At 37.0% G+C, this 14,115-nt stretch overlaps 1 protein-coding gene across 2 annotated transcripts; it reads right to left on the bottom strand.

Annotated features, from left to right (window-relative positions):
* Nucleotides 1–648: 648 nt before the first annotated feature.
* On the bottom strand, nt 649–13,669 carry nup35 (nucleoporin 35). 2 transcript variants are annotated; one of them, XM_082175688.1, is made up of 9 exons: nt 13,538–13,669; nt 13,058–13,219; nt 12,815–12,942; nt 10,588–10,642; nt 10,365–10,500; nt 10,127–10,196; nt 9,913–10,041; nt 9,648–9,803; nt 649–1,373 (listed from the first exon to the last, which is right to left on the bottom strand). In XM_082175688.1, the coding sequence occupies exons 1-9, from the start codon at nt 13,548–13,550 to the stop codon at nt 1,296–1,298; spliced, it is 927 nt and encodes a 308-aa protein (XP_082031814.1). In that variant the 5' UTR covers nt 13,551–13,669; the 3' UTR covers nt 649–1,295. The 2 variants fall into 2 exon arrangements, with proteins under 2 accessions (XP_082031814.1, XP_082031815.1); XM_082175689.1 differs by lacking the exon at nt 649–1,373 and adding an exon at nt 3,829–3,906.
* Nucleotides 13,670–14,115: the final 446 nt, after the last annotated feature.

Raw genomic sequence — 14,115 nt, 5'->3', positions numbered from 1 at the left:
AAATAACTTCTCTTCACTCTTTAAATGCTGCATCAACCCACATGAAGAGCATGAAAAGGTCAAAGTCAAATCTTCTAATACTTGCCAAGTCAAGTCTTAAGTACTCAAAATTGTGGCACGTTTGCATTTTAAAATGCATTTTGCTTTGGTTGTGCTTCGGCTCTGCGTGACTGTGTGGAAGAATTACCCTTTACAACAGATAATGCTTTACAATGAACTCTACAAATGGCAATTTATCTGTTCAATACAATACCTTACTCAACTGTTGAGTAAAATAACACCATCTCCACCTCGCTTTTACAACTTTTCAAATATCTGTTCTACGAAAAGCCATGCCAGTGTTAATTTTAAAACGTGTGATTCCTCGAAGTTTAAAGGTTTATCGTGCTCCATGTCAACCTTTCTCGCTCGCACTCACACCATACGTATCAAAGTAACCGGAGCAACTTTTCTCTATATGACGAGACGCACGGACTACATATAATAGGCTTACCATAGTGAATCAGGCTAAGACAAAAACACCACGCTTTGGACAAAGGAATTATGATGCATTTACTCATTTAAATTTTGTTTCATGTTAATTTTGAACAAGAAAAAAAAAAAGTTACCTAGTGTACGTTTAAAAAAAATAAATAAAACAAACTGCAGTTTCTAGTCAGACAATGTTTATTAAAGGGAAAAGGCATTTTCAAAATCAGACATTTAAAAAAAAAAAAAAAAGTTTTCTGTTCCGTTAAAATAGTTGATAAAGTTAGTGAAAACCCACAATAACCTAAAAACAGATGTATATAACCCATGAAAATGTGGTTAAATCGTAGAATAAGGTCTTGGTATCAAAATGCTGAATAAATGATATTCTTATGAGATCAATAAAGCAGACCATAACCACAAACTGTCAAGTAAAAATTTCAGATTTTGTACAATAGGGTCCCGTGAGAGTGTCATGATATGCTCCTTAAATTACCAGCAGAACCCTCTTTTGGCATGTTTAAGACCTGAAACACTTAATGCACACAATTAAGTTGTTAAATCTGTATGATTTTGAGGACAGACTTGAGGGACCAACTCCAAACCCAGCAGCTGAAAGCAGTCCAAGTGAAACACTCAAGAGTCCATCTTCAGCAAAAGAGCACGCAATGTCAAACAGTCCGCAAACGTAGAGATAAAGTGCTTTTGTATTCACTCAATGATTGTGCTCAGAAAAACCCAATGTTAGTTTTTTAGAGCAATGTCAACACATCAGAGGCTGTTGATGGTCTCAGAGCTTTTTCATCAGGACCCTGGTGAGTGAAAGATTACCATCCAAACATATACTCCATTGCTTTCGATACAAAACTGTCATCCTTTTTTGGTGTCTGTTGATCTGACACAACCTATAAATCAGAACAAAACAAAAAGGAGGCGTTTCACAAATTATGCTTTTAAAATGTTGTTCCTTACAGCACATTTCAGTTTCATCCAGTAACTAGCCATTTAAATAACATTTGTAAAACTAGATTATAATACGCAGAATATTATTATCATCATAATCATACCCACTCCTGTCATTCAAAATCATATGAAATTGTTTTTGTGCAAATTGCTATTGAGTTATTAAAACTGCAAGAACAAAAGGCATAAAATTAAAAAATTTAAATCATGTTCACCTGGGTGTGTGAAAACTACAAAATAGAAAGAGATGCACATTATTCCCAAATTACGTCAGGTTCTGCTGCCGACAGGGTGTTATTCAGACTTTAGAGTAATTTTTATTGGCTACACTTTACAATAAGGTTCAATTTGTTAGCCTCAGTTAACTACATTAGTTAACATGAGCTAACAATGACAAACACTTTTGAAGCATTTACAAATCTTAGGCTGTTCACACTGTCAGTATCTGATCAGTATCAGATTATTTGTGTATCTGATAGGAATCTGATAAAAAATAGACTGTCCACACAAGGGCTTTTCACACTTGAAGTAGTTGATCCTGGATCATTCTAAACCCCGGGTAAATGGAATTCTGGGTTATCTTGCTTCACGTTTCACACTGCTAATAACCCATGATTAACATTTAATCCCGGGTATTTATAAGTAGACGTTTCACATCAGCCGCGTTTCATTTACCCTTCAAATTGCGCAAATTGAAATTGCGAATTGAAAATATGCCCAATGGAAACACGCATTTTTTGCAAAAACTCCCATTTATCGAAAAAAACTTGCATGAGGTGGTTTTTCAGGCAATTCGAAAAATACATATTTCACAAAACTGCAATGGAAACAGTTTTTGCGCATTTCCAGGTCACCTGACGTAGATAACGCGGTATGTTTGGACAGAAGACGAGACAGAGTTCTTTATTAAATTCATAAAAGACAAAAAGAATTACACGAATAATAGATTCTAAACCGCAAATAAATGCCACAATCAAGACCCCGAAGCAGATATGAGGGAGAAACACCTCATACGAGCCTCTCACAAGTATAACGTTTTACATCGGTTAATGGAAACGCTGTTATTTCGTAATAGTTTTTTTTCGACATTTAGAAAATCTGTAATGGAAGCGCGCCTATTGTACATTCCTAAACCCTGGGTTAATGTTCTTGTTTGCATATTTGTGGAGTCAGTGTCATTGATTGGATGAACGCAGCACACAACCTGATTACATAAAAGCTCTAGCATTGCGCATCCAACTGTACTATTGAGTTTATGGATATTCCGGACTATAAAAGGTAAGAATGAAACTGTCTCTTCTTCACTCAAGTTGTCGCGTTTTCTGTCAGCATTTGACATTTTTCCTCTCAAACGCTGAATTTACAGTTTATATAATGTGCAGTGATTCCGTGGCTGTAGGCCTCAAAGCATGATGATGTGTTGGTAAGGATATGCCCAAAACAACAGCAACATGTTTGCAATACAGATGTTGTCTTATTTATTTATTGTCTTTGTGTGTAGCCGCCGCACTGGGCTACTACGTCTTCTGATGCAGCGGCAGAAATTCTAAATCTCAATTATATTGTAATTTTCTGCTCGACCGGCACTTTGCAACATCACAGTCTTGTTTCTGCAGTGACTTTCAGCATGTTTCCTATAACAACGGCAAGAGCAGTCAGACACCAATAGATTCAACTGAGATATCAGCATTTAATTCTTCCTCTAATAAAAAAAATATATATATATATATATATATATAAAAAAAGTGTACGGCAAATATAGGATTTCGGCTTACTAGATGATCTGTATATATACAGGGTATAAAATTTGGCACGAGATAATAATAATAGATTATAAAATTGTATAACTCCTGCAAGTATCACGTTCATAATGTGGGGAATTCCCACTCCCATTTATGTACTTGAACATAGAGAGACTGCGATCTGCACTGCCACACCTCTCCCTCACGCGTGTCCTGCAGCAGTGGGCAGCTCATTGAGATTAGTATGTGAAAAAGTTTGTTGGGGACATTCTAAAATGCTTAATGTGGAAAAAAAAAATCTTACCATGGATAAATGTGCTGAAATTGGAGGATCAAATTCAGTATGCACCTATTGGATAACCCATGCACGTTATACTGCATCTCTGTCAGCGCGATGCAATAAAACTACAGCTCACTTATAAACAGTTTTTTTTTTTATCCATTTCATACAGTCAGCATTTAAAAAAAAAAAAAAAGATTCTTTGTACTGTTCTGAACATTGAGATTTTATGTACAACAATACCTCGCTCAGCGTTAAGGCCTTACTAAGGATTTTAAATCCATTTAAAATGGTGATGAGTGTACTGAAAGTTACTTTCATCTTTACATTTGTAATAGCATTTTCCTATTGTTTTGGAAGTACATTTGGGATACGTTTTATCAGTGATGAGTGATTTATTTTTTAAAAGACAATATTAAAACTGTTGATGGATCTAGATATTCTTCATTCTTTCTGAAAAACAGCAAAAGAGAATGTCAATTACAGTATTTTCTACATTTAAAAATAGCAGTGCAAAGTGTTTATTATAAGGGGGTAGAATCCACAGCTCAGTACTCACTATTCATGAGTACTTTTACTCAAAATAGTTTTTTCTTTTACTCTACCATTACTTTCAAAAAATGTAGTCTGAGTACTTTTACTTTTTCAATACTGTTCCCAGCCCTGCTGTTAATATTATTTAATGACCTGAGCTAACAAACTAACTAACAATGAACAGTTAACTAACATTAACAAGATGAATAAATACTGTTGCAAATAGGGATGTGCCCATGCCGAATACCATATTTGGAAAGGCACGGAAAACGGCTTGAAAACGACTAACAAATTCTACCGAACAATAGAAAAAATATTTCGGCAGACACAGTCACTCCTCATGTTTGTTGGATAATAGGTGAGCCAAGGCACAGCACGATATTATAGGCTACATAAACCTCTAAAATCACTACGCAATAATGAGTGTGTGAAGTGAATGCGTGTAAACTATGAATGAAACTAGTGCAAAATAAATAGCCGAGTTACCATCTCTGTGCGTCTTTCAGAAATCAGAACTTGGCAAGAGAGTAATATCAACTAAAATACTACATCATATACGTTCTACTATTTTACATGCCTATTTAAATTATTTAAACCTTGTACGATATGATACACGAATGAATGAAATGAGCAAGATGGCAAATCAAATAGCTACGTTGCAGTCTCTGCGCATCTTTGAGAAACCAGCTCTCTTTCAAGAGTAATTCTGCCTATAACGCTACGTTACATCAAGCAATATTCCAATAATTTATATAATAACACTTTATACCATTTTGCATAATGAGAATTCACATTTAGTATGCTGACTACTTATGTACTTTTGGTTAAATATGATTTTAAATGTAAATGTGTATATAGGTGTGCGTTTGTCCTATTTTTAGATCCTTGATTTTGAGCGTGTGTTGTTGAACAGATTAAAAGTATAATGCAATGTCCATACCTTTGAAAATAAAGTTGGATATTCTAATCCATATATTGTACATTTCTTTCAAGATTAAAAACAAAAATAAAGAAAATGGTCCATTTTATCCATCTTATCAAAAAAAAAAAAAAAAAATTCCAATCAAGTCCATTACAATGAGTTTGTTTGACCTTCTGTGTCGATTTGACAACATAAACGCAGTATGCACCTCTAGTAGTGGGAAAAATTACATGAACCCATTAATGGCTCCTACAATGGAATTGAACATTTTCATAATGGTATTATTATTACTTTAGTAAAATATCTGAGTATTTCTTCCACCACTGGTAGAGACTAGAGGAAATAAGGTTTTGCCAGTGCCACTCATTACATTAAGTTATTTTTTATATATAACGTTACTAAATAAAAAGATGAAGTAATTAGTGAAGATTAACTAAACAAGATTAACACGCAATGCAAACTAGTTTGGTTCCAGCTCAAACAAATAACTAATTTTATATATATATATATATATATATATATATATATATATATATATATATTTTTTTTTTTTTTTTTTTTTTTTTTTACAGATGGCTGAGGGTGGTAGTAGTAAGGTGTGGGACTACTTCAAGGACCCATCTAGTACATTAACAGTTATCTGTCATATCTGTAATATCTCTGTCAGTCAGGGATCAGGCAGCCTCAAAACGAAAAATACAACCAACTTGTGGGCACATCTTAAAGTGAAACAAAGTAGCCTATCATAAGGGCACATGATAAAAGCAGCACAGCCTAAAGGAAACAGAGCTCCATCACAGCCCACAAGCAAACAAGTGTTTGATAAGACCACAAAGTGGACCACAGACAATAAAAGATTAAAGGAGCTGGACAAGTTGATCATTGAAATGATCGCAACTAATATCCTGCCTTATGCAATTGTGGAGGGTGCTGGTTTTAAAAGATTACTAGCCAAGGCAGAGCCCAGGTACCCTTTGAAAAGTGAGAAGTATTTCCGCTAATGGACCAAATTCACTCAAAAGTTGTAACCCAAATAAAGCAACTTCTCTCTGCGGAAAATGCAGGAAACAGCGTAGACTGTTGGTCTGGATATACTGAAGCCCTCATGAGCTTGACTGCTAATTTCATTGACAGGAACTAGAATAGGGTCCAAATTGTGTTGAATGTGAAGGCCATGTCTGGGTCCCACAGAGGGGAATACATCAGGCAGATCTTCCTGACCATGCTTAAGGAATGGAACATCAACGCACAGCGTGTCCTCCTGGTGCTAAGGGACAGTGGCGCGAAGATGGTAAAAGGCATGAGACTTGCGGAGGTGCCTGACCTGAGCTGCAGTGCCCATACACTTCAGCTGATCATTAATGATGGCCTCAGCTCCCAAAGGGTGGTGGGGGACATACTGGCCAAACTAAAAAGAATAGCCACCCACTTTAACCACTCAATTATTGCACAGCAACGGCTCTCTGTAATTCAGAAGGAGATTGGTGTCCCTCAGCATTCCATACTCCAGCTGTGCCAACCAGGTGGAACTCCACACTACACATGCTCCTGAGGATGCTGGAGCAAAAGAGAGCAATCACAGCCAATTCAAGTGACCATGGGTATTTCACTTGTCCAACAGCGGACGAGTGGGATGTGGCAGCCAACCTGGCGGAGACCCTGACACCACTGGAGGAGGTAACACAGGAAATGAGCAAAGCAGACTCCTCTGCCTCCAGCATTATACCATGTGTAGCTGTGCTGAGGTGTCTGCTGGAGTCACAGGGACCCACCAGTAAAGGAATCCAGACTCTGAGGAAGACTATGCTGGAGAGCCTGGAGAAAAGGTTTTCCAAACTAGTAAAAGAGTCAAAAGAGGTGGTGCTTGCATGCCTGCTCCACCCACGCTTCAAGGACAAGGAGCGGCCCTTGTCACCAGAGACACTAACCCAAGCCAAAGCCTGGATGAGGGAAGAGGGCAGAGAAGACTCCACCAGACCCAACACCAGCAGATAGCACCAGTGATGAGGGAGACCCCAAAAGGCAGAGAGTGGAGGACCAGGCCCACAGTCTTCTAGACAGTCTGTATGACACCATGCTCACTTCAACCAGTCATGCACAGGCAGCTGAGGGGATCCTTGAAGAGCTCGAGAGGTACATGATTGAGCCAGTCATAGACAGAAAAAGAGGCAACCCACTGGAGTGGTGGAAGCACAACACTAGCCGGTTCAAGAGGATATCAGGCCAGGCCAGGAGATACCTCTCCTGTCCACCCTCCTCTGTGCCAAGTGAGAGGGTGTTCAGCACTATTAGCAACATTTATGAAGAGAAGCGAAGCTCCCTCAAAGGAGAGAACGCAGAAAAGCTGTGCTTTCTGCATTATAACCTGCCCCTGTTGGATTGGCAGCAGCTTGCTTGCCCAACACAGTTACCTTTTATTTTCTTAATTCAAGTTATATATATTTTGTACGTTTTTTTATAAGTTATTTATAATAATAAGTGAAGTAAAGTTTACCATTCAGTGCACTGATGTCAGACTCTTTTTGGATAATAAAGTTTGTTAAATTGGTAAATACTCTGCCTCTATTACATTACATATCTGTCGTCACATCAAAGTGCTTGATCACCACATTTGAGTGATCATTGCAAAAAATGTGTTTATGTGTATATATATATATATATATATATATATATATATATTATATATATATATATATATATATATATATATATATATATATATATAGTATTCTATATACTGTATTCTATATACAGTACCAGTCAAAAGTTTGGACACACAAATAGGAAAGTGTGTCCAAACTTTTGACTGGTACTGTACTATAATTAGGCATGTGGCAATTAGGCATCAAATTTTCATGCTGCGATTAATTGATTGAGCTTTTATCACGGTATACGATATTTTAATTGCATAAGAGAAATGGATGGATTGGGGGGGGGGGGGGGGGGGGGGGGGTGTAAAAAAAAAAACAACTTGCATCAAAATAGGTGTAATTGTGATTGTCAAAACATTTGGCAAACTAAACAGAATTGTATTAAGTTTAGTTTAGTTACAACATGTTACAATGACTGGTAGGCTACTTTTTTTTACTTTTTGTGACTCATTTGGATAAATATTAGGTAGGCTACTGTACATAGCCTACATGTTAATTTTTCTGAAGAAAAAATACATCTCACATAATGCTGTAAACATACAGAGAGCCCTATCAGCTGGTATTATTAAAAGTTAAAAATATCAAATTAAAATTAAATATAATGTGGTTTTCATTATAATAACAATTATGTAATGACACAAGTAAAAAATATAATAAATATGTAATATAGTTCTTAGTCCACATATTTAGCAAAATACTCCTCTCTATATTTTTTTCTAGTCAACTAACGTGCTGGTCATTAAATGGCTTTCCTGAGGTAAATGTAACGTTCTGTGACATAATTGTTGTCCTGCAGTTTTATTGACCTCTTTCCGTGGCTGAAAAACACTGATTGATCGATATTATGTATGAGGCATAAATACCTTTCGGTAAGTTGTACTGTATCTTTAAATAAAAAGTAACAGATGATCGGTTTACTTGATCTGATGCGCTACAGCGATCGGTCACGTCACATTTACAAGCGCCAAAACGGTATTTATTGTCTGAATTTCATAATAAAATGGACAGAACCTGAGAGCTGAGAATTTTTTTCATATCAAAAGTAACCTGCTCTGTCTTGTCTGTCGGTGTCAGTCTCCTCTCTGCGCCGCGATTTTTCTCTGCGTGAGAAAATGGATGTGTGGCGTGAGAGCGTCTGAAAAGTGTCGATTGCTTGAGTCTCACGCTGAATGCATAGAGTTGGCAGCCCTACTTTTAGAAGGGGGATAAATCGACGGCAGCGTTCCTCCTTCCGCCGTGCTTCTTCATGTGAGGATTGTTTACATTAGACTAGAGTGCGCACTGCGCCACATGCACACAGTGCTTCATGTGGGGATTGTTTACATCAGAGTGCGCACGTGTTTTGTACAGCATATACGCAGTGTTTTTTTAAGCGGTTGATGGGAAATAAGCTAATGCGCGTTTTAAAAATCTAAATTCTGATCTATTATTTTGAAGTGCCCGCGACAACAATATCGTGCATATTCATTACCGCGGTTTATCGCATTACCGAATACCCGGCACATGTCTAACTATAATATACACATCTTTTTTTACTCCCTAATATCGGTATTGTCCCCCAAAAATCCATATCGGTCGGGCTCTAATTATTACAGTTACAAATACTGTCTCTGCTGCACACCCCTAGTAACAAATGTACTGCTCATCATTCATAGTTGATGTTAGTTAATGCATTAACTAATGTTAACTAATGAGACCTTACTGTAAAGTTGATTTACATTTACACTTATGCATTTGGCAGACGCTTTTATCCAAAGTGACTTTCATTTCAAGGTACACATTTGCATTCTTATCAGTTCTTGCATGAATCGAACAAATGACCTTGGCGTTGCAAGCGCCAACACTCTACTGTTTGAGCAACAGAAAAGCCATGGTAAAGTGTTACCATTTTATTAATATTTATGCCCTAACTAATTTACAAACATTCATTTTAGTAAAAACTTTTGAGTTACAGTAGTTTAATATGCTCCTTTGCTCCCAAATGCAATAAACTGCTCTTTCCACAAAACCCTTGCATTGTTAAAAGCATTTATTTTCTTAAAAGCTGCTTTTAATAGATTTATATTAATGAATTTGTTCAACTATACCTGGTAGTCACTGCTGGATGCTTTGTAAGCCGCACTGAGGGGTCTCATGACAGATCGGGGAGTTGATACAGGGTGACTGGGGGTCCCATGAGCCTTCACCGGGGGCGTGAACACAGAACTGGAAGTACTGACCTTTTCTGAGGTTTCCATTACACTCTGCCAAAAGAATACAACGTAACATTATTACTGTTACAATTATTACATACAGGAACACTTCCATCCACTGCTAATTTTCACGAGGAAATTATTTATTGTGTGCTTCTACCTTATCAATACATGGTTTGACACCAATCATAATGGCCTCTCCAAATATCTTTCCATCTTTACTGAGAGCTTTCCGTGCCTGCAGTTTAGACTGATACTGAACATGCATCCAGTTTCCAGTATTAGACATCTGTAAATAATAATAAACATACATTTTTACAGATTACAATCATATATAAACCAAACTGCAATGATGAAACCTGGTCTATACTTACTACATGTTTTAATATGTTTCCATACTGTGCAAACTGTAAAAGGATGTATGAAGCAGATGCTGGAGGGAACCTGTGTACAAACAAGCAAGAATTGTATGCCATATGTAGACAACAACGATGCCATAAGCCCTGACATCATATTTGTTCTAGGATGAATTACTTAATAGTACTATGGGGGGGGGGGGGGGGGGGGGGGGGGGGTACTACAATAAAAAAAAATATTTTTAAACCCACACACCCAAACACTGTGACCCAGGTGTCATCTAGCTGGTCGTCAGAGGACAGAGCATCTCCTTGTGTGAAGAACGGATCTACTTGAGCTGGGGAAAGTGTTGATTTCATCTGCTGCCCCGCAGGGCTAAACAAACTAGAGACTATAGAACAAGAAAGTCAATAAGAATAAACAATTTTTTTGCAGGGAACTTCATTTAGTAAGAAATCAAATTACAAATGATGTTTACCTGTTCCTGGTGTCCCTGGTAGACCAGACAATGGGGTGTGCACTCCAGCAAATGGCTGTGAAAAGCAAAATATTAAAGCCAAGGAAAAACTCTGCTTAACAAAATGCTTTCAATCCTTTCTCAGTGTGTAATTGCTAAATCTGTGCAATTAATATAAAAAAAATTGGGTCTTATTCACTAACCGTGTGTGAAATCAGTGTACGAGCGTTTTTACGAAAAAAAATATATTATTCACTAATAACTTTAGTACGGAAATGTATTCTAAGTTTATGGGGGGGGGGGGACTACACGTGAAAATTACATCCTCTGGATGGCCTTATAACTGTATTACTGTTAAGATGACATTTTCTACATAGAATCTTAAAGTCTTTAAAGTTCTTAAAAACAAGTTTTTAAATGTTATTTAAATGTCTATGTGGTGTTTTTAATATGCTTTAAGACAATCCATGAGCAAATTCATAAGCCAACAGCATTGCTGAGTATTTTCTCCTTAAAACTGCAGTGGCCCAAAAAAGCGGTTTGAAATCGCCGGTTTCTTATGTCACAAACTACCTTGTAACCAATATACATATAGGCTTTAGCCTATCATTACTATGTGGGGAGTCTCAAGAGAAGCCAGTTTATCCCAGTGGGCTATATTCTTCTATTGATATGTAAAATCAGGTACATTTAGCAATATAGCGGGTGAATTATATATGTATATTACGATGTTATGATTAACTATATGTTTTTCTCCACTGACGTTCTAAGTTATTCAAAGTGTTTCTAAGGATGCTGATTTTTAGAAGGCAGCAGTCTGACTCTGAGATGGTGAATTGGAACATGGTTTGTGTAACGTTAGCAACAAATTATATTAGCTGTTTGATAATGTAGTCAAGCAAAAAGCTAATCATATTAATTACTGTTATGTGTCAGACGTTGTAGAGAGCGATAAATAAAACGCATTACCATTCTGAAACTTCGACTAGTAGACCAGCCTGTATAATTAACTCTACCACTTCTGAATCAGTTTCCGGTTCAAACATATATATGGCTGAATTAAACCAGGATTTCCACTTGCCATTGTGTAGGCTAGCGTTTACTACAGTAAAGTTGACCGAGTGATCAGGTATTCTGAGCTCCTGTGAATGGGTGAAGGTGGGGCAAATTTGCAAATTAATTAACATGAGAACGATGTTAAGAACAAGTTCATGTGCAATGCATATGCACGTGTTGTGAATTAGGAGTGAACTTATGAGAAGTTCTCCTGTACGTATAAATATGAATAATCCATGCAATTATTAGTGAATCCAACCCAGTATCTTTTAACTTCCAAATTACTTAAATAACATTTTCAAATTGTCATGATATATCTGATTAGGGCTTATTTATTTTCAATATTGTTCATTCAATAATTAAATTCCTATAGCTAATACTATATCAGTACTCACTACTGACTTTGAAAGTTAAACATTCTTAATTTGTATATTTACTCAATTAAAGGGGTGGTATAATGCACTTTTCACAAAATGTAAAAATAAATGTGAAGTTTTAGCTCAAAATACCCCACAGATATTTTTATATAGCATGTTAAAGTTGTCACTTTTTGAGGGTGAGCAAAAACGCACAGTTTTGGTGTCTATCCCTTTAAAGGCAAATGAGCTGGTGCTCCCCGCACAGAGGGCAGAGCTTCAACAGCTTGTGTCCTTTTACCTCACACTGCACTGAAAATGTCAAAAACCTTTAGCCTTTTATGTTCAAACCAGAGTCAGAAAGATGGAGAGACTCAAGAAGTGACAACATGTAGACAACATTTCTGAATGGTTAGTTGAAGTAACGCGTGTGTAATTATCTTCAAGTCATTGATTAGCATATTCTGTCTTGATAATCTATAAACCGTTTCCCGGGGGCGGGGTTTATGTCAATTTTAGGGTTAGTGATGTCACTAACCCGAGAGGAATGTTGTGTAGTCCTTACCAGCCGTTTGTTGTAGTCCTTAAAAAGCAATTTCTTTAAAAGAAAATATCTCCCTTTGCTTTGAACGTCATAACTTTGCAGATGTTGTTTATGCTCAAACAGCAACATTACACACTAACTAAAGTTAGAAAAGTGAAAATCAATCAACCACCCCTTTAAAAAATATATATATATGTAGGATAAATACATTTGAATGTCTCTCAATGTTCTTCTATAAGGACATGTGCTGCAGACTTAAATTAAAATCTATAAGTTTGTATGCACTTCTCACTTGTTTGCGAGCAGCAAGAGGTGACATTCCCACACAGGAACCGTTGAGGTCATCGTAGATGCTTCTGACTGGAGGGGCTCCACTCTTGTCTTTAGGTGTTGGGACCACTGGCTGTGGAGGAGACCCACCTGATGGAAAAGAGGATAAAATCTCTTACCAAGTAACTTCTATGTCATGTATAAAAGGGGAGCAGAAATTCCTCATGGTATTAGCAAAACACAACGAAAAATAATAGGTGTTTACCAGCCAGAAGAGGAGACCTTGTTTCTGCCCCACCTCCTGTCAACCCAAAAGACCTGGGTTGAGGTGTGACAGGAGCAGGCAGGTCTCCCATCAGAAACCCGGGTAAAAACTGAGCACCAGGCTTGGGGGAGGTTGGGGAGCCAAGTGTCATTGGTTCAATACCTGTTATGAGACATCAGAAAGTGTGTTTAAAAACAAACTACTATCTAGAACCCATATTTGCAAGTAACTGCAAAATGCTGAAAATCGGGCACATAAACAAATAAACGCAAATCACTCGAGAGGTACTCAAAGGTTTGTAACTTTACAACAAATATGAAATACCCGCATATACAGATATCGCATTAGTTGTTATAATGCTGATAAAACACATGTCTTTAGCTGGTCATATTAGCACAGCCACAATTACGCACGTTTCTACAAACGTATCAAAGACATCAACATACAAACACAGGACTCGAGTAAAGCATGAAAACTTACTCTGGATGTCCATGCCGGGTCACTAGCACGGCCGCCTCGGACAAAAGATTAGCCCTGCTTTACCAGATAAAAAAAAGAGTGCAACTATTTTTTGAACCGCACGGAACGGAAGTTGCGCGTTTTCAAATCAGCCGACACCAACTTCCGCTTTCACGAGACCAGCGCGCGCCCCTGTAGGCAAAGAAGTGAAACTTATGTTTTGTTCCGCACTTTTAAAAATAAAATTAAGACCTGTTTTAAATGTAACTCTCTTTTGTCACTGTATACATTTTTATCTCATTTTGTCTTAATTTTATGCGTGTATATGTTATGTTGTAACACAGATACAACGACGAACCTGTGTATTCAAATTGTATTACTGATTTTTCATTTTTCAGGTAAAATGTTCTTACACTAACTCATCTGTAGGTGACACTGTTGTTCCACAGAGGCTAGTAATGCATGCATTTCATTTAATACAATATAGTAGATGTTGATATAATTTCTTGGGCGAGAGGAAATAAACTGAATAAATGGTAATGAATTAATGTTATGCTAATTTTGTTGAAGTTTCTGATATAGACTAAGGATGATACAGA

This window comes from Leuciscus leuciscus, assembly GCF_965113295.1.
Source record: "Leuciscus leuciscus genome assembly, chromosome: 7".
In the NCBI taxonomy this organism is placed as follows: domain Eukaryota; kingdom Metazoa; phylum Chordata; class Actinopteri; order Cypriniformes; family Leuciscidae; genus Leuciscus; species Leuciscus leuciscus.
Note: the sequence above shows the minus strand (reverse complement) of the source record. Positions and strands in the feature narration are given on the sequence as shown.